The following is a 24,239-nucleotide window of genomic DNA, read 5'->3' as shown; positions in this document are numbered from 1 at the left end:
CGATATATCGCGATATATCGTGATAATCGCGATATATCGATTAAATATCGCGATGTATTTGCTAGCTGAGACATCTTGCACCCCATAGGTTTGGAGTAAAACCAGAAGAATAGGTCATTAGAACACCTCTCTTATGCTAGGACTGTCTCTTCTACAACTTTCACTCGGAGTTTTAAAAATTGATGTCAAATTTCATTAATCGCGATTATATCGAATATTGCAATATATTGTCGGTGATATATCGTGAATAAAATAAATCGATATCGCCCAAGCTTACTCGCACACATACTTGGATCGAGGATGAGTGTACCGTCCCCAGAGCTACAGTGGCTTAACAATTACCGACTTGATTTCAAGACTACTTACCACCTGTAAACTTTTGTCTATAACATGCCAATTTGAAAAAACAAGGGCACCAAGGCATTTACTCCTTTGTAAAGGGCATCCTATGACAAAATTGTACATTTCTACTGGAGCATTTCAAGGGCATGAAGGCATTGACCAATTGGGGCATTGAGGCCATCGACTTTGTTACCTCTGTGAAGTATTAGGCCTGCTATAGTCCTCTGATGTATCATACCAAAAATTCACTCTTATGAGTGCCTTGGGGATAAAAAGTTCTATTCATCAGGGCTAAGCGGAAGATAAAAGGAACATTCCATCTATCAATGTGTGAAAATATTCTCTGAACTCTCAAAACATTAATCATTTGTTTGATATACCATCCACTTAGACCAAGGTGTTGTGGCGCAATATCAAAACCAGCCAATCAAACCAGGAACACCAGGGCGAACCCCTTGTCTTTACGATAAGTGCACTGGGTTATTATAAGTGTGTTACGCAGCTCAAGGGACCACAACAGCTTTACGCCCCATCCAAAGGACGAAGCATCGTGGTTAAGTGTTTTGCTTTTAAGGACAAATGTCCTGACTGGGACTCGAACCCACACTCTGCTGATCAGAAACACCAGGGCTGAGTCCGGTGCTCTTAACCACGACATGCCACAGGATCTGTTAGATTCTTTGCCACCAACTATACCACAAGTCCGTCTCTCTCATTAGAGATATGCTTTTCAACAAAGTAGCCAGCCTAAAGTAGTGCTACCTAAAGAGTGGTTTGCGCTGTTTGGATGACGTCATGTTGTCCTGGGTCTTATATCCACATTTACTCCTCTGCTACTCAAAGAGTGGTTTGCGCTGTTTGGATGACATCATGTTGTCCTGGGTCTTATATCCACATTTACTCCTCTGCTACTCAAAGAGTGGTTTGCGCTGTTTGGATGACATCATGCTAACCTGGGTCTTAAGTCCTGTCTACTCCTCTGCTACCTAAAGAGTGGTTTACGCTGTTTGGATGACGTCATGTTGTCCTGGGTCTTATATCCACATTTACTCCTCTGCTACTCAAAGAGTGGTTTGCGCTGTTTGGATGACGTCATGTTGTCCTGGGTCTTATATCCACATTTACTCCTCTGCTACTCAAAGAGTGGTTTGCGCTGTTTGGATGACGTCATGTTGTCCTGGGTCTTATATCCACCTTTACTCCTCTGCTACCTAAGGAGTGGTTTGCGCTGTTTGGATGACATCATGCTAACCTGGGTCTTAAGTCCTGTTTACTCCTCTGCTAACTAAAGAGTGGTTTACGCAGTTTGGATGACGTCATTTTGTCCTGCGCCTTGAGTTTGCGAACGGCTTCCCGGATATGTTTTGGTTGTAAGGGTCCAGTGTCACCCCATCTCTCAAGAATGTCCAGCGCTGTATGAAACGAATTGAAAATGAAGGAGAAACGCATAAGGGGTCGTTCGCAATTATCAATATTTTCTCAAGCATACAAACCGTACATTTTTCAATACCTTCTTCCTTCCCTCTAAAAGCTTCATTGAAAATTTTTGATTTTCTACATAGAGATACTTGAATTGTTTATTCATAAATACCTCAGACGGTTTCGCTATTCGTATTGGTGGAGAGCGCATCACGTGGTTGTGTATAAATCTTTGTTTATAACCAGTAAGAAGTGTTTGAACATGGGCGTGACACGCGAGCTTGCACCACCTGTGCTTAAGACAGTTTCTTCATTCCTATTGGTCAAGAGCAACGGCTGAAACAGTTGTGCCACATCACACGATATGCGCACAGCATTGCCTTATAAGGAGTTGTTTACTCGATCGGGCCGAGGGCCTTACCATTTCATAGCTGGAGGGGTGTTGTGTTTAAAGAAATCATTGAACAATTATAACTTTTGCATTTATTTTACTTTTTGACCAAAAAGTGTTGATGTTTTCGACCGAAAAGGTATTTATGAATGGGAATCAAAGTGTGTTGAATCGGTTTTCAACTAGTGGTTTAAACCCGCCGAGGCCTGGTACTTGATAATTTACCTCGACTTCGTCTCGGTAAAAATATCAAGAATCAGGCCTCGTTGGGATTAAACCACTAGTTTAAAACCTCTTCACCACACATTGATTCCCTTAATACAAGCACAGGTATAAGAAATGTGTAAGAATGTACATCTTGAACAGATATAATAACATAATTTCCTGTGTATGTACAAGACACAGCTTTACTGACAAGGTCAGACCATAGAGCTATATATATTGACTAGAGCGCTAACACCCCGTTGTACACGCACTAAGGTTTTGAAGCTGTATGGGCGCATCCATGTTTATGTACAAACCAATACAAAAGCTTGAAATTTTGTACGGCAATTGTACGGCTATTTGCATGATAGTGCGTTTGTTCTTTATTATGTTACGAACCCAAAAATGCAGCAAATGTGAACGCACAATCGGCTGATGAGCGTACAAACTGCGAGCGTCATGTGCGTCATGTTTAAAAGGCGCGTATACTTTTTTTAGTACGTCAATCAAGTCGAACTTATGGTTTTCGTAGCGCGGACGTACGCAAATGGGCAGTCGCGTACGTAAGTGCACACACCGAATGTAAAAAAATCGCGGCAATGTGTGTTCTTCAAAATTAAAATCATTCCGTAGTCACGCAACACATCAAACATGTCTGCGCCCAGGGTGGCTTCAAAACGCAGAGCAAGTTAGCGCTCTAGTCTATATATATAGCTCTATGGGTCAGACAAACAAAATTTAATTACTTGAGATTCCAGCGCAAGTGTCCTGATTGGGACTCGAACCCACACTCAGCTGAACAGAAACACCAGAGCTTGAGTTTGGTGCTCTTATCCACTTGGCCACGACACCCCAACGTACATGTAACTGATCAATAATTAAGATGTTACTTTCAACTTTTTAAGATTAAAATTACATTTTATGTGTTTTATTCTGACGATAACCTATTTTGCTTATCAGTATGCTTCCAAGCTTGGTTAATTTGTAGGTTAAACACCTCATCAAAATTTAGCCCAAATTGAGGGGCCATTCAGAATACTCAATGTTACAAAACAAAATGAAAAATTAAAAAATAAAAAATAAATGTACCTTCCTCTACTATTTCTCCAACATACACTTTTGCTATTCCTGACATTGCTATAACCACATTATGAGAGGCACTACATCCCGTTATGGACTGCATGTACTGGAAGAAAAACAAAGAGACAAAGTACATCAAGTCACATTGGATGATACTGAATGGTCAGACAGTAGGAGGGTTGACTGCGTACTGTGTAGATGTATTCGCCACATGACATCATATTTTTTATTTTATTTTTTAGTTTAGACTTTTTTATTCCAATACTGGCAACAACAAACAAATGTATCAAATGTAATTTTAAGCATTACATACAGACTACAACATCAATTGAAACATATTGACCACAGTGGATGATATTGATCGGTCAGACAGTAGGATGGTTGACTGTGTACATACAATCGCCACATGATATCATATTGCAGGCAATATATTAAGAGTGGGGCACCAGTCACAACAATGTCAACTTTATGGACTTGTGGATGTTAACCAGTTTCTGCTAAGTAATATTTTTCTGTGCTTAGCAAGTTTTTTTGTGCTTACCCTTTTGACAGCGGCCTTGGGGAACGAGGCTCTTCTGTATACTTCATAACGGTTCAGCTGTTCTTCAGACAAAGAGTCAACTAAAATTCTGAAATAAAACACAATTTTTTTAAATTATTATTTTCCTTATAATCAACAAGGCCTGCTTAGAGTCAACAAAGGTGATTGCCTCCATGCCCCCTGGTCACTGACCTGTGCCCTTGAAATGCTGCAGTTGAAATGTACAATTTCCTCATAGGGTGCACTTTACCGAGGAGAAAATTCTTTGGTGCTCTTGCCCTCTCAAAAACTAGTGCTGCACGAAAGCTAAGCACAGTTTCATGCTCTGAGTTGTCAAACTCCCATGCCAGTTAAGTTGTCAACCAACCGTTCTTCTAGGATCAAACACTACTCAAGAGAGATTTACAAATGTACACATGCCTTACCTGACCGTTCCTTTAGTTTCTCTAGTTCCTATAGTTTTCAAAAAACACTGCATACAAAGAACATGTAAAAAGCTGGAGAAGGCACCCCAAAAAGATGGTTCCTTCTCCAAAATGCTAAAACATCTTTTGTTCCCTAACTCACTGTTTATTCTACCTCATTTCTTCTTCTATTTGCTCTTTCTGCTTTGCCTCTTCCGCTTCGCTCAGAATGCATCCCTAAAAAAAATATGGTTTCCCTCCCAAAATTGTTCAAACGTCTTTTACTTATTGACTCACTGTTTCTTCTGCCTCATTTCTTCTTCTATCTGCTCTTCCTGCTTTGCCTCTTCCGCTGCGCTAAGAATGCACCCTTCAAGGTTCCCTTCCCGAAAATGTTAAAACATCTTCTATTTTATAACTCACTGTTTTTTCTGCCTCATTTCTTCTTCTATCTGCTGTTTCTGCTTTGCCTCTTCCGCTGCACTCAGCGACCGTTCCAATCTCATTCTCGGCTTATCTTCCTCCCCCGTCCCATCAACATTCTCCTCGCTGAGCTTGTGGTCTTCGTCTGGCCCCTTCGCCTCGTCCGTCTCGATCTGCTTGGATTCACCTTGTGCAGCTGAGCTGCTAGTGCTCGGGGTGGATTCGCTTGCCCCACTTTGGTCGGGAGGGGGTAGAGATTTGGCTTTGTCCATGGAGGTACTCGTAAAGTCGCCTAGTGGAGTCAGGAGACTGTGGTGTTCGGGACTACCTATTGTTTACCCAAAAGTCAAAAGATACATTAGTAACCGTGTCAGACAAGACATTTGCAATACTTATAGTGTGCATTAATAGTGCGCCATGCCTGTCATAAATGACACTCCTTTGCACCAATTTCATAGAGTTGCTTAAGTGGGAATTATTGCTTGACAATATTTCTGCTAAGCAAAAAGAAACGGGATACCAGTTATAAATATACATGTGACATGGTATGTTGGCTGGTAACCTTATTTTCTTGTAAGCAGGGTCATTCCGTGTCAAATCAACCAGTTTTCAGAAAAGTTCCCAGGTGACCCCCTCAGATTTTGATGAAACTTCATCAGAATGATTGAGTGTGGCTCAAATGAACACATACAAAAAAGCTAAGTCATACTCCATGTCGTTTTCGAGATATGACCCATTGAAATTTGGTCGAGGCGGCCATTTTGTGCTCACGCGGGACGCGAAAAGTGATTTTTTTGATAATTTCCGACTTTGAAAGCTCATAATTTAATTGTTGTACCAGGTAGAGAGCTCAAATTTGGTATTCCATCTTACTTCTTGCCAAATTTCATGAATCTGCACTCAATTTAGATGTATCTCCTTTAATTTTCTAGTTATGGTCACCTAAAACAGGCACTTTAATCAGCCAAAAATGTTTTTTGTGATTTTTGGGGTCACCCTGTGCCCACATGAGGGGTCAAATAAATCCTATATTCCCTAGGTATTATCTATGGGTGCATGTTTATACCCATAAGCAATTATAAGCTCACCAATGCAATAATTTAGAAATAGCATGGGCCCAAAGTTGGTTCCAGCCAGAAAAAGGTCAAAAAGACCCCGCCCGTCTTGACCCCGGTTGACCCCGCGATCAATTGAAATGTTTTTTGAAATTGATACCAGTTAAACATATATATTATATCTACTTATACACCAATTTTCAGCTTTGGCACTCAACTCCTTCATGGTGTGGTGGCAATTTGAATGTTATATGTTTTTGGCACATTTTAATGTAATATCATACAGTGTACATGTACATGTACATTCATGTACACATACAATACATGGTAATATATGTTTGAAGCTTGTGTTACTTATTTTTTCTGGCTAGCAAAAAGTAACATCAACGCATTGGCATCTGTGGTGTCTGCGTGATACACAAGTACATATTTTGTTTAAGAAATGAGTGTTTGCATGTGATACACATTAGAGAAGTATTGTTCTAAAAAAGTAGTGTATGGAAAGTAATACCAGCGTTTAATATGCAAATGAAGTGACCATGTGATTGGAAAGTTTAACCAGCATAAACATAGCATGGAGGAAACAAAGGGGACTGGGGTTGGGTTTAAACCAGAGAAGAATATGACAGATAGTTAGTGTTAAGTACTGGCAGATTTAATTTGTATTGTGTGGTTTGATCCATGTTTCAAGTGAAACTACACACGGTACACTGGGGTATGGTTCCATACTGGGGTATGGTTCCAATATTTTGTGTGTTATGGGAGAATTTTGCAGCACTTCGTGGTACCTGCCTTAAATTATTTATTGCAGTTAAAAACATGCATCATCAACCCATTTCTAAAAACAATAACACAAATAAACTTACTTTTTTGCTAGCCAGAAAAAAATAAGTTACACAAGCTTCAAACATTTACCATGTATTGTACATGTGTACATGAATGTACATGTACATGTATACTGTATGATATTACATTAAAATGTGCCAAAAACATATAATATTCAAATTGCCACCACACCATGAAGGAGTTGAGTGCCAAAGCTGAAAATTGGTGTATAAGTAGATATAATATATATGTTTAACTGGTATCAATTTCAAAAAACATTTCAATTGATCGCGGGGTCAACCGGGGTCAAGACGGGCGGGGTCTTTTTGACCTTTTTCTGGCTGGAACCAACTTTGGGCCCATGCTATTTCTAAATTATTGCATTGGTGAGCTTATAATTGCTTATGGGTATAAACATGCACCCATAGATAATACCTAGGGAATATAGGATTTATTTGACCCCTCATGTGGGCACAGGGTGACCCCAAAAATCACAAAAAACATTTTCGGCTGATTAAAGTGCCTACTTTGGGTGACCATAACTAGAAAATTAAAGGAAATACATTTAAATTGAGTGCAGATTCATGAAATTTGGCAAAAAAGTAAGATGGAATACTGAATTTGAGCTCTCTACCTGGTACAATAATTAAATTATGAGCTTTCAAAGTCGGAAATTATCACAAAAATCACTTTTCGCGTCTCGCGCGAGCACAAAATGGCCGCCTCGGCCAAATTTCAAACGGTCATATCTCGAAAACGACATGGAATATGACTTAGCTTTTTTGTATGTGTTCATTTTTGCAACATCCAATCATTCTGATGAAGTTTCATCAAAATCTGAGAGGGTCACCTGGGGACCACTGGTTGATTTGACACGGAATGACCCAGCATATTTATTTTGTGCTTGGTTACTTTTTGTGCTTAAGCAGCTCTATGAAATTGGGACCAGGTGGAGCTTGTGGAAGGGATTCAAGGTGAGGTGACACATATTGCTGCTGGACGATGCCAGAAACACTTGGGCATGCCAGTTCTCTTTACGACAAGTGTAATGGGTTATTTTACATGCCTTACACCAGGCAAAGGACCTATGGCTTTATAAACGATCCAACAAAACGGTAAGCAATAATGGTATAGTGACTTGCTAAGAACACAAGTGTCAAGCCCGCACTCGAACCCACACTCTACGTATCAGAAAAACAAGAGCTTGAGTCAGTGCACTTCACTGGCTTGGACAAGACAAGTTTTGCTTCATTGTGATCCAAGCAGTAACCATGGGTGACTTACTCGTTAATTTGACATCATTGTCTTACCGAAATTATCAAACTTTGGTCGTTTATGTGGAGGCGGACTGTTGAACTCATCAGCGGAATCATCGCTTGCGCTGGTACCACTCGTGTCTAACATTCTCTTTGCTCCATGGTCGGAATCCGGGTCCTCCGTTTTAACATATGAAGCATCATCCATGCTTTGCAGTTAGTGTCTACAAATCTGTTTTCGATCAAAATAACATCTGCATAAAAATGACAGGAATGAAGGTTTGTGATACTCCTCGAACTATGAGGCTAAGTTCCGCTATCGTCTCCATGTGGAGCCAATATAGCAGAACAAACCTCATATAGTTCTAGTTAGAAGTAGGAATCAACCATTTCGGACCTCAATAACCGATATTAACGCTATACGTTTTTTTTAAAGGTCATCAATAGTAATATAGTTCAAAATTGTTTGGTCTTCAGCCAGCAACAACTTCAGTTTCCTTTCAATAAGTAACTGGGGTTACTACAAAGCTAGTCATTATCAGTCAAACAAGTTAGTTAAGGGCACACGACACTACTCCTGGTACTAGTAGAACTATGACTCATATCATAGTATGAGGTTCATTCCGCTACCTCCATCATGGCATGGTACGACCGATGACAATACGACCGATAACGACAAATTTTGAAAAACAGTAGTACACAGCACCCTAGTAACTGGGTCTAGGTTTCCGTACTCATTTTTAAACTTCCCCAATATTAACAGTTTTCACACTGACACCGTCACTGTGACACTGTCAGTGTCACTGTGACACAGTATACAAAACGATAATTCACATTTGTGGCTGAAAATTACATGCAAAAACCTCTTTCAAAAATAAAATTTCTAACTCGATAATCACGACTGTAACACCAACAACAGTAACACTTCAACACCATGAACAGTTGTCAATGGTCAATGCTTGTTGTTGTTGTGTGTATGTGATTGTGAAGTTGTTTTGTATTTTATTTATTGTATTTTTGTTTCAATTCATTGTAAATAACAACAAAAACGAGTAACTAATTAAATTCTATACCAAAAGGTAAAGTACCCTACAGTTAGATGTACAAATCCATCACTCTAAAGTGTATTTATTTTTAGTAATTACCAAAGAAATTTACCCTTTTCGTAAAGAAATAATGTCATCAACTTCATCCCAATCACATCACACACGCATCACTATTGACAAGAGGTCAAAGGTTGGGCATCTCACCCACACATCCTCGTACGACAGTTATGTTGTGTTTGATAACCAATGAAATGTTTAATTAATAAACTGTTAGCAATTATTAACTAAAAAATATTATGCAGAAATATTTAATTATTTAAATGATAAAAGTTTAATATAACTACAAATAAAGTCATTTATATTATACTTTAAAATAATGACTTGTTGATTATTCTATTTTTATCCCTTGAATGATGTAATACCGATGATGTCACACGTGCTCAAAATAACAGTAAACAAAAAACAAAAAAATGTTGGCCACCGGTGGCGCAATCTTAGCCGAACGAAGGAGCATAAAATGTTTGACTGATGCAAGACTCTGACATTTCTCAACCAAGCCTTTTCAAACCAACATGCCTTACACCGGAACCTGGGACAACTTGCTGTGAAAATATGCCGTGAATACGTGAGGAAAAATCGCCCAAAATGGGCTGAACGTTCTTAGGAAAATTTGAGAATGATTGAAATCGAGTCTGGCTTTTTACAATTATTGACAAGAAGTGACGAAAAGCTGAACTACAACAAGTTCAACACTGCCGAAATATAAGTTGCTCTCCACAACGTTTTATGTGCTTAAAACGTTGATTAAATCATTCAAGTGAGACTTGAATTGAACTCCACGTTCGTTAACAAAAACTTTCATCATGGCGATTGTCGGGAATAAAGACCGACCCACCACGGCGACCAGCCGTAGTCTGGCCAAGGACTTTCACCGTCTAGTGAAGAATATCTCCGGCATGTCTGGAGGCCAGGCTCGCCTCGTCAGCTGGGATGAATCGGACCTCAAGAAGGGTATTGTCGTGTCTGTCGTCCCAGACACTGGGCTCTACAAAGATGGGGAATTTATATTCGCGGTAAGTTTCTAAAGCTATAGAGCCTCAATTATGGCCCATTTATTTTCTTCCTCAAAAATCTGTTTTCCAGTAAGCAAATTTTGTGTGCTCAGTAGTAAAAAACATTCATAAGCAAAAGTGTTTTATTTTCATGAACAACCCTGATGAAGGTAGCTATTTTTTAGCAGTGTTTTTTAAAGTAGAAACTTTGCTCCCAAATCATAAAATGTGTTGCTTATAACACGGTGTATGAAATTATGTACATTTAATGACTGGTCTACCCTGGGAATTACAATGATTTGTTATTCTTTTCATTATTAAAAAAAAATAGTTAATGGCCTGATGTTTCATTATTCTTTGAAAAACAAACGGGATTGAGTTAGTGCAAATGTGTCCCTTTACACTAGTTTATTTTATTTGCAAAGAATTGTTTCCAAAAATAAATGGCACTATCATTTCAGTCGGAACATTTTTACGACATGATAGACTTCTTCTTATGTTTCATTAAAGTTATCCTTACAAGATAAGTTGTCGCAAATTTTATTCATCTTTTTAACAAACTTTTTCCCTTTTTTCTTCTTCAGATTTCCTGCAACAGCAAGTATCCGAATCAAGCACCAAATGTGAACTGCAGGACTTTTGTTTACCACCCAAACATCGACGCTATTGACAGTGAAGGCGACATTTGTCTGAACTTACTCGACGACGGCTACTGGTCATCTAATATGACCTTGGAGGACGTCGTACAGGGAATCCTTTTCCTGATGCACAACCCCAACCTGGAGGATCCTTTGTGTGTTCTATTCAGCCCAGAGATGGATGCGCAGGATTTTGCCGAGAACGTCAGGATGTCCCTTGACGGCGGGATGGTCGAAGGGTATCATTTCGAGAAGAACAGAGTCAAGGACATCCTTAAGGGACATGTTGATGAACCCCAGCTGCCTAGCGGCGGGAGAGTTGATGAAGCGATGGCACCCTCGGAGTTGGATGGTTCAGCAAATAAGAATAAAAATGAGAGGAGGAAGATGGAAGTGTCGGAGGGTGGAGTCGGGGATTTGGTGGGGGCAGGTGTGGATTTCACTAAGAGTTAAGACTAGTCTTATCTTGAGGTTTAGGACCAGTCTAAAGGCCAAGTCACACTGCAGCGATAACGAAAAGGATAACGATCATGACTCATGACAAAAATTGAATGCATTCTATTGGTTGAAATACTCCACGCAGAATACGCCCACGCTCATTCAACCAATCGAGGGCGTGCATTTTTAATGTCCTTGTTGTCGTTCTTGTTATCGAGGCCTGTGCGACCGGGCCTTAAAAATGTAATAATAACTCCTAAAGAGTCATAGGATTAATCCTAATTTAGCACTATCTTTGTGAAATTGACCCCTGGCACATGGCAGCCTCATTCCTTGCTCCGTAGTGAAATAAGAGTGCATGACGCAGCTCAAAGCAACAACAAAAACAAGTCGCCTGTGAAAATGACGTCTTGTGGGATCTATTCGCTTAATTTGCTAAACCTGATCAGTTCATGCCCAGTATTAAATTATTGTGCAATGCCAAGTGTTGTAAGCTTTAAAGGCACTTCACACTGTTGGTAATCACTCCAAAAAAAATTAGCATAAAAACTTACTCAGTATTAATGATTAATACAGAGCTGCCGATAGTATAAACCTGACAACGGCAATGCTCTTCTATACAGTCTACCTAACAACCAGATTTCCCGACTTCAACGGCTCCAAAATACTGCTGCCCGCATTGTGACACTGTCTAGAAAATCCTGTTCTATCACCCCCATTCTGAAACAACTACACTGGCTCCCTATCTCTCAACGAATCATCTTCAAGCTGATGCTCATTGTCCACAAAGCTCTAAATGGCAAGGCTCCCCACTATATTTCTGAACTGCTTCAAGTTTACACTCCATCAAGGAATCTTCGATCAAGTTCCATGCTTCTCCTCATTGAACCCAAGTCTCGACACTCATGGGGTGACAGGTCTTTTTCTTCAGCCGCGCCACGCATCTGGAACTCTCTACCACTTAATCTTCGATCTTGTGTTTGTACCGCAAAATTCAAGTCTCTTCTCAAAACTTATCTTATGTCACAGGTTTTCAATGACTAATTTTGTTGTGTCTGTTTTTCTTTGTGTTTTGTTTTTGTTTTGGTTTTGGTTTTACTGCGCCTTGAACACCCAGCAGGGTGGATATGTGCGCATTACAAGTCTTATTATTATTATTATTATTAAACCTTGTGAGAAACACCTCTAAAGTAACATATCTTTTGATAAAAAGGTTATTAATTATCACTCAAATAGATATTAAAAGACTTTAAGGCCTGAAAGCTTTTTTGGCATACCTGAAAGCATAAAATTAATTGTGTTTCATTTCATTATTCTCTTGCAACTTTGATGACCAATTGAGTCAAAATTTTCACAGATTTAATATTAGTTTATGTGTATGTTGGGATACTACATGTAGTAAGAATACTGGTGGTTGACAATTACTAAATATAGGTGTTCAGTGCCGTGGTAATTGTCAAAGACCAGTCTTCTCTCTTGGTGTATCTCACCATATGCACAAAATGACAAACCTGTGGAAATTTGAACTCAATTGGTTGTCAGAGTTGTGAGATAACAATGGAACACAAAGTTGTGTGCTTTCAGATGCTTGATTTCGAGACCTCAAATTCTAAATCTGAGGTCTCGAAATCAAAATCGTGGAAAATTATTTCTTTCTCAAAACTACGTTCTCACAATGTGTTATATTATCAACAGCTCTTCTTTGCTTGTTATCAAGTAACTTTATCAAGAGCTCTTCTTTGCTTGTTATCAAGTAACTTTATGCTAACAACTATTTTGAGTAATTACCAATAGTGTCCACTGCCTTTAAATTTGAAAGTACATTTTTTTTTAATTTCAAATAAAAATCCAGAAACAATGACAGCAGTCCAAGAAACATAAGTTTAAATTTGACTTTCTGATCTTTATTTTAGTCACAACTTAAACGTTCACAAAGGTATTTATTTAGGATTTATTATTATTTTATGAGTACAGAACAATTTTATGAGGCAAATGATGCATTGTACAAAGTTTATTGGCGTCATGAAACAAAGAGAAATTACTTATATCTCACTTTTGTATTTTTGAGAAAATATTTGTAGAAATAGTGAGCATCTGATAATATTAAAATGTGGGTGAAAAATGACTTGTATTGTCGACCTTGTTTGTTTTGTAAAACTATAAGCTATTAGGTTTTTGGAAAAGTTTCCTTATGGGGCCATCACTTTTTCATTTGATATAAAAATATAGTATCTAATTTACCTCAATGAGATATCCCTTTTTGTAAAAATGAGTGAAAAAGTGGTGGCGCCATACGGAAAGTTAGACGATTTTTCAACTATTTATAAAATATCAAGTTATAAATATTCCTGAAAGTCATTAACACTTTGAAATTGCATCATCGATCTAAAATGGGAGTCGTAACAACCCAACCTCTCCCAAAACGGGCAACTCTGTGGTACACTTCTGATAGCGCCCTCTTTTGAATCAACCTTCTTTCGACCTTCTTAGGGTGCGTTCGATTAGCTTCCCTGGGTCGACCCCGGTGTGCCCCCAGTAAATTCGATTAGCTTTGACGTCATTCCCGGGGCTCACCGGTCAGCCCAAAGTGCCCTGCTTATGGACTGGCCACTTGGGGCTGGCCCGAGGTGCAAGACGTCACCACGACAGGATGAGTGATCGTGCGATTAGCTCTTGCGTCGGGGGCTCACCCGAGTGAGCACCGCGGGGTCAACCCTGGGAAGCTAAATGAACGCACCATTAGCTAGTCTACATACTTAAAAATCCAACAATAGTCCTAGCTCTTTGCTCCAACCTTAGCCTGAACATCTGACGTCATACTTCGAGGCTCATGAATAATGCCAGAGACCTGCCGGCGCGTACATTCACCTTTGACCTACATCATTTCACATTGGGTGCGTTCGATTAGCTTCCCTGGGTCGACCCCGCGGTGCTCACTCGGGTGGGCATATGTTTGTATAACGGTTACAAACGCTTTTCAAAGACCAACTCGACCGATCCAAGGCAAGGTGTTCCTTTAATATAATATGATTACAGAATAATTCTATGAGGCAAATGATGCATTGTACAGTTTATTGTTTTCAATAAAACAAAGGGTAATACCTTTTGTATTTTTGAGAGACTATTATTTATAAAGACAGTATGGATCTGAAATAATACAAATGTTGATAGGATTATTTCTTTTGTCGACCTTGTCTTTTTTATAAAACTATAAACTATTTAATTTTCAAAGTACATTATCTGTTGAGTTTAATAACATCTAATGTTAAACATGTTGATGTCTAAAATGTTGAGTTGTTACTTTTGAAGCGACACGCTCAGGTTTTCCCCTTCACTAGAGGGCGCGCTTTTTCACGGAACTGCGCAGTTTGCGGAGGGGGGGGGGGGGTCTGCGGCAGTCTGCGACAGCGCGTAAAATATACAACCTCGTGTTCTTGACTCATAATGTTACTTCGCGCCCCTGTGACACCTCACACCGCACAGTGACGTTTACGAACACATTGTTTTGATGGTTATTGGAGCAATTAAACTCAAAACTTCAAATCAAACTTAAATTGTTTGATCTTTTTTAGATGAGATGTTGTTAACGCAAAGTATATGTTCGAAACTAATGAGGGAATTTTCGACAGAACATGTAAAGTTTCTCGGGAGCACCGCACGACATAGACTTGACTCAAGTCCCAATCCCGTGCCATCCCCAGAAAACTACTGTTTTGTGATGCTCTGTCGCAGTCGCCTGGTATGTAAATATATTCACTTATGAATATGTAACATTGTTACGTGATACGTTTTGACCAATCAAACGCACCCAAAAAGAAGACTAGTTCATTTGTCACTTTTGGGTTAAGTACTTAGTTGATGATTGAAATACATTTTTTAATAACCAATAAATTATAAAAAAAGAAAGCACTAAATGCTCATTTGAATTTAAGTAATACGTTGTAACATACATTTGGGGTCGGTTTTGTTTGCAAAATTTGAATTTTGGGAAGTGCAATAAAACGACTTATGACACCGACACCCCCTTGCCTGCTAATGAGTTTACCCGACCCACGTGCCGCGTACGTGTAGACGCGCGTGCCTTACAACGTCTTCTATACTGTGATGTCACAGAGTATAATGAATATTTTACCAGCAGGGCAGCGCTTCAACGCTCCCATTGTTTTGTACATCTCCCCATTTGGGGAGATTTTCCAATAACAACGTGCAGAGTAAGAAACGACTTCGTCAAGTCCCATTCTCGGGACCACATTTTGACGGCGAGCGCGCACTGTACTGTATGCTACGGGGTTGTTTCATAATAAGTTGAGGTAATAGCTTAGGGACCTCTCACACGAGAATGGGACTTGAATCAAGTCTACGCACGACACGGCTTCACTCTCCATGGTAGGATCATGGAGGTAGGATCAAGGTTGTTTTATGGATGAAGACGTCATCGGCACGTTTCAAAACATCTACGACTGTTTCATAACCCCAACACAATCGGAACCACAATTCTGCCGACTAAACTCCAATCATGGAGGAATAAACCTCCATACTCCAATATTAACTCATGTATGACTCCGTGACAATCTACAGAAGAAAAAAAATACATAACTAATATCTATCCTTTGGTTTATTTTGGGGATATTAAATTAAAGCAAGAAATAAGAAAAATGATCCGCCGAATACAAAATAGTTCCTTTTGTCGGCCTGTGCAGTCCAGGTTTTGTCCAATTAAGAAAATTCCTAGTCACTTGGGAGACCCGACGCAGCATGGAGGTAGACCACGGATTGTGCTATTTTTGAACTTTTTTTAGATCCACCATCCCTTCTCTAAGACCCCAGTTGCATTGCAGGATCCATTCGTGTGAGCAGAGGGGTACTGCCGCCGAAATAGTTGGAAAAACATCTTCAGAAAGTCCCATGATTCCCATTGAATCACACTGCGCATTAGTCCACACTGCGCATTTAAACAGTCGTCTGGTCTAGGATGAAATAGGACACCTCTAAAAAAGCCCACTCCAATATGGCGGACCGAGATTGGAGAATGCGACATTGGATCTGAACCAAAAAACGGTCACAATGATTTCTGTATATCCTGTAAAGTAGTGGTCCCTAGTTTAAAATTTGTTTTGCTGTTTGAGGACCAATGTTCATGTATGTTAGGGGAACATCCATTTGAATGTCTTACCGATGGACGTGTTTGAAGAAGCCGAAGCTTTACATCAGTTTTTTGGTAAGTTGTAAAAAAGTTCTGTATATTTGGTTTGCGGTGTGTATCTACTTGCCAGGTAGAGTTGTTCTTAGGGAACTGTCTTGCTTTATTCTACTGCCGAGGAGTAGATAATCGGAGGTTCGTGAGACTTCTCAGTTCTGAAAAGAACTGTCCTGCTTTTTAACTATTACCAGGGCGGATGGTATAGAAATTAGACTGGACTACTACTTTAGCTTATAAAATTATATAGAAGAATCGTAATTAACTGTACTGCCGCGGAGTCAGTTCTGAAATTGGTCTCAACGTTTCGACTAGCTTGCTCTAGTCATCGTCAGGAGACTGGTCTCTGGACATGACAATCACTGACTGATTGTGAACGGTGTGTAAACACGACGTTCGTCGTTAACACAATAATTAGATGGAATTTCTATTGAGTGTTCGTTCAAAAGGCAAATGTGTCATGTGTGTGAGTTACTAAATGAACTGGCTAATTTCCCGTGATTGTATAGATAGTACCCGATAGCCTAGCCCCGGTAGGACGTCAGTCAGTGCCACTGCACTGACGTCCTGGGTATAAAGGTTTTTGCAATTAACTATGCGAACACAAGTTTGACTACAATTTTCTTTATTTTTTACCTGATTTGAGAAGCTGAAATTCTGTTCATGTATTCATAGTGTCCCTCACTATATTCTCAAAGAGTTCACAGCTGACAAATATATCCACGGAAGAAATTATATCCGAAAATATGTCGAAGTTCTGCACTAGTGATGTTGATCATCGTGTATTATATAACACCCAAGCAGATCCTTGCCATTTGATTGGAGGATTGTCCGTCACGTGATTGCAAATAAAAGTACCATTGCACGCTGAGTCACTCATCGTGCTTTTTCGTTCCATCCGAAAAGTACCATTGCACGCTGGCAGCGTGCAATGGTACTTTTCGGATGGAACGAAAAAGCTGAGTAAAAACATCACTACGTGCGCGTGTCTTTGGTAACGCAGCAGTGTTACTGCAAGGCATTAGTCAAATTACTAGCATTCGGCTTCTACAATTAAAAATTGCAGGCCTACGCTTTGTTTGTTTTGAAAGTTGTATCTTTCAATCAAAATGACAAAGATCTACTTGGATGTTATATAAAACAAATAATGAATGTTTTTCATTCGTGCAATGGTGCGAATATGTTCATTCGTTGAAAGCTGGAGTGTTCCATTCAACTCGGCTCCGCCTCGTTGAATAGAACATTCCATCTTTCAACTCTTGAACATATTCGCACCATTGCAACATTCATTATGTGTATACCAATTGATAGTGTGAGCCCAAGTGCGCATGTAGCCAGGGATCACACCCAAATTACGATACAACCTGGGAAGCGGCAGCCAGGGGATCACCTTAAGGGGATGCGACTTTTTGTTTCAGATATCAATATAAACCACTGACTGGGTAAATTTTTGAAATGATTTTGGGGTTGAACAAAGAATTGACTTGAGTGGGATTCGAACCAACGACTTCCGGATTAACGTGCCGGCGCTCTACCAAATGAGCTATCTAGCCCTATATTGGCGGTGTCCCTATTTTGTCAATATCTTTGTTCGGGGGTGCCAGTCAGAAGCCATACAACCGTTAACTGCCGTGTAGCCAGGGATCACACCAAAATTACGATACAACCTGGGAAGCGGCAGCCAGGGGATCACCTTAAGGGGATGCGACTTTTTGTTTCAGATATCAATATAAACCACAAGGGAAACTGACTGGGTAAATTTTTGAAATGATTTTGGGGTTAAACAAAGAATTGACTAGAGTGGGATTCGAATCAACGACCTCCGAATTAACGTGCCGGCGCTCTACCAACTGAGCTATCTAGCCCTATATTGGCAGTGTCCCTATTTTGTCAATATCTTAATTTAATTTGATAGAACTACAGCATGCATGGTATGTAACGTTAATGTATATGCAGACATGGAAGAGGTTCGTTCCGCTGTTGACATGGTAATGATGGTTGATCTATGGCAGAAAGATCCATAGTTCTAGGGGAAATTCCGGAAAAGTTTTCGTATGGCGCCACAACTTTTTCATTTGATATGAAATAATATAGTATCTGAATTTACCTCAAGAGTCAGTGAGGTATCTCTTTTTGTAAAAATTAGTGAAAAAATGGTGGCGCTGACGGAAAGTTAACCGAAATTCCTTCTAGGAATTGAAGTAAGGCAAAGTTAAATAAACTTTCCTCTATGACAATTATGATCTGATTAAACTTTTCTATAAGAAGAGGTTTTAATGTTACTACCTGGTACGTAGTGGTACAGCATATTGTGTCTACATCCCAGTATTGTGCATCGGGTAGTGGACAGAGGACATCAGCATGTTAAAGGAACACGTTGCCTTGGATCGGTCGAGTTGGCCTTTGAAAAGCGTTTGTAAACGTTTGTTATAAAATGCATATGGGTGGAGAGATGTTGTAAAAGTAGAATACAATGATCCACACAAACATGCCTCGAAATTGCACGGTTTTCCTTTTACCTCGTCGACAAACACGATCGGCCATTTATGGGAGTCAAATCTTTGACTCCCATAAATGGCCGACCGTGTTGGTTCGCAAAATAGAAGGAAAACCATGCAATTTCGGGGCAGATTTGTGTGGATCATTGTATTCTACTTTTAAATCATCTTTCTATCCATGTGCATTTTATAACAAACGGTTAAAAACGCTTCTTATAGACCAACTCGTCCGATCCAAGGCAACGTGTTCCGTTAAAAAGATCACATGCAAAACAGTGTCCGTAGCCACACAGTGTGTGTATCCCAACAGTGTCTAGTTGCAGAATGGACAGTATTTGGCAAGAAGTTAGCAGACAGTACGCAGAGATTACCACCTTCAAACTATTTCATTCAAATGTATTCAAACCGCTTTGCGGTTGGTTACGGGTACATGTAGATCACTACACAAATAAATTGAGCGCAAAGTGTAATGATTACATAACGTGATGTTTTACCCTAGCATAGTCTTTCTGGAAGGGAGGCTAAATGACAACACAACACACATGAACAGAAGGATTTGTAACTTTGCATGGTGGAAATACCATTGCTGTAACACCATGTAATGATAATCTCTAAATGAGTTAGGGTGGTTCTGAACATGAGCAGGTTTACTAAGTTTAACATAAAGCAATTAAGTGGAAATATATGAATAGAGAGAGAGAGAGAGAGAGGCAGAGAGTACACAGAAAAAGCAAGGGGTAAACAATAAATAGGAGGACAAAAGAGGATGGGGTGGAGGGAAGGGGATGGCTTGACCACAAGATGATGGAAACACAAAGGACAATTTCAAGGGTGGTAAGAGGGAGGAAAAGTGAATAAAGACACTGGACACTAGTCTTCTCACTTGGTGTACCTAAAGGTATGCATTAAAAAAAAACCTGAAAATTTGAGCTCATTTGGTCGTCAAAGTAGCGAGATAATAATGACAGAAAAAACACCTTGTCACACAAAGTTTTGTGCTTTCAGATGCTTGATTTCGAGACCTCAAAAGGGGGGGGGGGTGGGAGGGAAGGGACTGGCTTGACCACACGAAGATTGAAACACAAAGGACAATTTCAAGGGTGAAAATAGGAAGATTAAGTATTTTCAATGTAATTAAGCCCTTTTCACATGACAAAGTCTCAGAGGCCAATATCGTGACCAAGGACATTGGTCAAAACTCTAACGGGGCCTTTGACATGGTGCAGAAACCAACGTCCTGTGTCTCAGAACCTGCATCTTTTGTGGTGTTAAATTTCAACAATGTTTACTGTGGGTTTCACTGATATCCTCACGGCTAGGGTAACATTGCAAATGTATATGTTATGCCAATGGTAACCGATCATTTTCCAGCGCTGTCGTGAATCGACCCCTAAAAAAAAAATGTTTTGGTCGTAACTATGATGAAGAATAACATGTAGGCCTCATCATCATCATTCGGCATAGACTTGCGTGCGTGGCCGCCTCGTCCTCAGGTTGTAGGCCTAGTTGTATATTATTTCTCAAAATGCTTTAGGCTATCAAAAGCCATTGTAGGCTTCTGCCAAAGGTCTTTTGTTTCCCATTAATTTCAAGAGTGATTACCAAACTCATACCTTCCCTATAAATCATTTGATCCACAAACTAAACTTTATTTCACTGTTTTTGTTTTGTCGTTCCACAGCAAGTGAATCTCCTGAAGATTGCAACATCCAGCTCGATGATTTAATAAACGATATTGATTTGTAAGTCAAAGTCGAATATTTGTAGGCCTCGAATCCCCCCCCCCCCCATATCAAAACTATATACTATATAGAATGTGATAACATTGCCTTCAAATGGCGCGTTGTGGCCTAGCAGTTAAGAGCACCGGATTCAAGCTCTGGTGTTTCTGATCGGCAGATTGTGCATTTGAGTCCAAGTCGTAACACTTGTCCTTAAGCAAGACAATAAAACTAGCCTGCCATGCTTGCTTTTAAATGGGCTCTATCGGTATGCTGGAACTTTCCTTGCAACACTTCTTGCACCACTCCTTAAAAATGCCAAAGAGGTCACTGCCTCCAAAGCCCAGCCGTCGATTTCACCAAACTCTTCTTAACTTGGGATTAATCTAAGGACTTACATGTAGGTTAAGTTCCGTATCCATAGATGTTAGAACGCAATAAACCCATTCTAAGTTAGACATGTTACTCGTCCTCGAACTTTTTAGGATATAATCTTTGTACTTAAGGACGGGCTGAGTTATGTATCCATAAACGTTAGGATGCATTGATTCATTGAACCCATCGTAAGTTAGGAAGGGTTACTCAATCTAACTCGAGATGGGATTAATCCTAGCATTTTAGGAAATTGGTTGGCAGTCTTGAGTTGAGTTACGTATCCATAAACGTTAGGATGCACTGATTCATTGAACCTATCGTAAGTTAGGAAGGGTTACTCGTTCTAACTCGAGATAGGATTAATCCTAGCATTTTAGGAAATTGGGTGACAGTCTTGGCCATGGTAGTTTGGCTGGCATTCTGATTCTGGTAAAGCATAATTTTGTTGTGCTTAGCTGTTTTTTGTGCTTAAGCAGCTCTACGTAATTAGGCAAAGGTACTGGAAAACGTGCCTCATAATCTCCCCTTTCTGTTATTATGTAACCCTGATCCCAGACTTAGTGAGCGTTCTAAACATATTCCTTTTTTTTTTTCTTCTGTATTTAGTAATGAGCTTCAGGAGACATTGCCCCACGATGGCCTACATGTACATGTACCAGAAGTTCAAGAGCTGGGCCCTCTACCCACTGCCACCCAGCATGCCCAGCCGCTTAAAAATGCCCCACCGATGACCGAGTCACTGACCGGTAACCGGGCAATGCCGGCCAAAGTGGCTGGTGTTCCCGTACCGGTCAGCCAGATTGGGTAAAGATAATATTGTAACTTCCATAGCATAGTGCAAAATGCTAAAAAGAGTGTCACGGCCGAGTGGTTAAGAGTATTGAATTCAAGATCTGGAGGTTAAGTCACCGGAGTGTGGTTTTGAACCCCGGTCGTGACACTTGTGTCCTTGAGCAAGATGCTTTACTATAATTGCTTCTCTTCACCCAGGTGTATAAATGGGTACCTGCAAGAGGGAGGTTGATATTGTGTATGAAAAAGCCTACGTAGCGCCACGGCAGCTCGGGGCTGTATACTCCCCAGTTATTGGCCCAATGACCAGGGCACTAATGTAAAGCGCATTGATACGGTTATTGTGAAATGCGCTATAAAAGAATTTGTTAGTATTATTATTGTTATTAAATATTCAAAAATACACCAACATTTTTACAGTGACTTCTGAACTTTTATTTTCGGCTCATTTTGATTTTTGCCGATTTTTGAGTTATTCTCCGCCCAAGTTTCCTTTGGAGACGTCCTCAGTTTCATTTAAAAAAAATAGTGATAAACAAACTTGGACACCAGTACAGGCCTGGAATTTCATTTTTGAAAGGGCAAGGCCATTTTTCAATTTGCAAAGGGCACATCCATTGGAAAATCTTTAAAGTCAATGGGAGACTTTCCAACGCTAGGTGGCAGCAGACTTACCGGGTAAATTTCCATTGTTTACGTAGTTCTGATTATGTGCATAATTCTGAGAAGAATGGATATACCCGGTAAGTCTGCTGCCACCTATCGTCCCAGACAGTCTCCTATTGGAACCTTTGTTAAGGGGCACCAAGGCCAAGAAAAGGGGCACTTGAGGCCAGGATTGAGTTAATCTGGTGTTTCTGATCAGCAGAGTGTGGGTTCGAAACCCCAGCTGGACACATTGTGTCCTTAAGCAAGACACTTGACCATTGCTTCGCCCTTCGGATGGGACGTAAAGCCGTTGGTCCCATGTGTTGTGTAACGCATGTTAAAGAACCCAGTGCATGCACTTATCGCAAAGAGAAGGGGTTCGCCCCAGTGTTCCTGGCTGTGGCTGCTGTAAGCGCCGTAGCACCATGTAAAACCATTACATGGTGTGCTAAGGATTAGATCTCATTCAAAATCTTCGTCCCTCTCACCTTGCAGCAAAAATAATTGGCGCTTTGTATCCTTTGGAAAGGGCGCGTCATAAATACATTTATTAATATTCCCTTTTGCATTTATCATTTCAGGCTTCTTCCAGAATCGCCCCCAGACTCCGAGCCTTACTCCCCTGACAGGAACAAACCGATCCCTGCTCCGGGACCAGGCAGGGTGGTCAGCCCATACCTCAACGACTCATCGACCCAGAGGCTGACCCCTGGCTTTGACACCCAGCTACTGACCACTGGCCTCGAAAACCAGCTCTTTAACCCCAACCTGGAACCCCCGCAGGGGATTATGACCTTCGACCCCGCGTTGCAGGAGATACTTCCCTTCAGTTACGAGCAGACGACATGTCTCGAAGACCTAGAGAATATCCCGAACCTTTCAGGGCAGCAGGATGATTTACAAATGGTGCTGCTCAATGAAACCCTTCCTGGAGCTCTACCTCTTGATCAGATGCCTGGAGGTCTACCCCTTGACCAGGTGCCTGGGGCATCACCGGAGGGGCTTGCCGGTGGGTCGGCTGGCATTCCAACGATGGCTGGGCTACCCCTCCAGCAGCAGGCTGTCTTGCAGTTTCAGAACCTCCCACAATCGGAGCTACAGAGGCGAGAAAGGTTAAAAACCACCTTGATTTTTTTTTATGCAGAGTATTACCTTTATTAATTTGTATTGATACCCGCTGCTAAGACGGCGTGGCGTGTCATTGCAGAGCGTGTCATGGCCGAGCGGTTAAGAGCACCAGATTCAAGCTCTGCTGTTTGATCAGCAAAGTGTGGGTTCGAATCTCGTCGTGACACTTGCTACATAAAATTGGGGATGTAGTGCTTTCTGCTCTACCGGCCAGGCTTCGGACTGATGATACCCAAGCCTACATCAGTATGGACTGTAAAAGGGGTAACCAGCCCTGATACTTCGGCTTTTAAGGGGCACGGCAGTTTTGCCTTGACTTTTTGTAAAAATTTAGGGCACCAAGGCAATTTTCAAAAATTTGGAAGGGCATCACGGCAATCATAAAAAGTTGCGAAGGGCACGACGGCAGTTTGAAAAAAACCTCAGAGTTGCCTGTAAAAAATAGTTCTTCCAATTTTTCCATTTTCTAACTGTTACCCAATGAAAAAAGAAAGCATTCATCTAATTCAACAAAATAAAGAACAACTACTTACAATACACAATAAATAATTTTTGTTCATACGTAATCCTATTATTGGTCATGCACGTTGTGTAGTTTTTTGTAGAGACGCTAAAATTCCCACGTAACTGCTCCATTTTGACACGATGTTGACAGAATAAATGCATGCGGTGCGCGACGCCTATGCTGTACATGATGGTACATCACATGTACCAAGCATGGGGAAAACCACTATCCCAGCATGCAAAGACACGTCGAGTCTTTGTC

General features: G+C 40.4%; 3 protein-coding genes across 5 annotated transcripts in view; 2 read left to right on the top strand and 1 right to left on the bottom strand.

Moving 5' to 3' along the window:
* Positions 1–205: 205 nt before the first annotated feature.
* On the bottom strand, positions 206–9,148 carry LOC117305347 (transcription initiation factor TFIID subunit 11-like). Of its 2 annotated transcripts, none has more exons than XM_033790213.1 (6): positions 9,099–9,148; positions 7,995–8,172; positions 4,805–5,132; positions 3,978–4,065; positions 3,446–3,542; positions 206–1,754 (listed from the first exon to the last, which is right to left on the bottom strand). In XM_033790213.1, the coding sequence occupies exons 2-6, from the start codon at positions 8,146–8,148 to the stop codon at positions 1,624–1,626; spliced, it is 798 nt and encodes a 265-aa protein (XP_033646104.1). In that variant the 5' UTR covers positions 8,149–8,172; positions 9,099–9,148; the 3' UTR covers positions 206–1,623. The 2 variants fall into 2 exon arrangements, with proteins under 2 accessions (XP_033646104.1, XP_033646105.1); XM_033790214.1 differs by having other exon boundaries at positions 7,995–8,194; positions 9,099–9,146.
* Positions 9,149–9,459: 311 nt separating this feature from the next.
* On the top strand, positions 9,460–11,299 carry LOC117305044 (NEDD8-conjugating enzyme ubc12-like). The gene is made up of 2 exons (XM_033789750.1): positions 9,460–10,059; positions 10,623–11,299. The coding sequence occupies exons 1-2, from the start codon at positions 9,850–9,852 to the stop codon at positions 11,127–11,129; spliced, it is 717 nt and encodes a 238-aa protein (XP_033645641.1). The 5' UTR covers positions 9,460–9,849; the 3' UTR covers positions 11,130–11,299.
* Positions 11,300–16,130: 4,831 nt separating this feature from the next.
* The window catches only part of LOC117305043 (myelin regulatory factor-like protein), a 32,110-nt gene continuing 24,001 nt past the window's right edge, over positions 16,131–24,239 (top strand). For both annotated transcript variants that reach the window (XM_033789749.1, XM_033789748.1), the window contains exons 1-4: positions 16,131–16,332; positions 20,491–20,551; positions 21,512–21,709; positions 22,927–23,457. In XM_033789749.1, coding sequence (XP_033645640.1) covers positions 16,290–16,332; positions 20,491–20,551; positions 21,512–21,709; positions 22,927–23,457 — 833 coding nt within the window. In that variant the 5' untranslated portion in view covers positions 16,131–16,289. The remainder of the gene's footprint in view (positions 16,333–20,490; positions 20,552–21,511; positions 21,710–22,926; positions 23,458–24,239) is intronic.

This window comes from Asterias rubens, chromosome 22 (genome assembly GCF_902459465.1).
Source record: "Asterias rubens chromosome 22, eAstRub1.3, whole genome shotgun sequence".
NCBI classification, from domain to species: domain Eukaryota; kingdom Metazoa; phylum Echinodermata; class Asteroidea; order Forcipulatida; family Asteriidae; genus Asterias; species Asterias rubens.
This window is presented reverse-complemented; position numbering and strand designations above follow the sequence as displayed.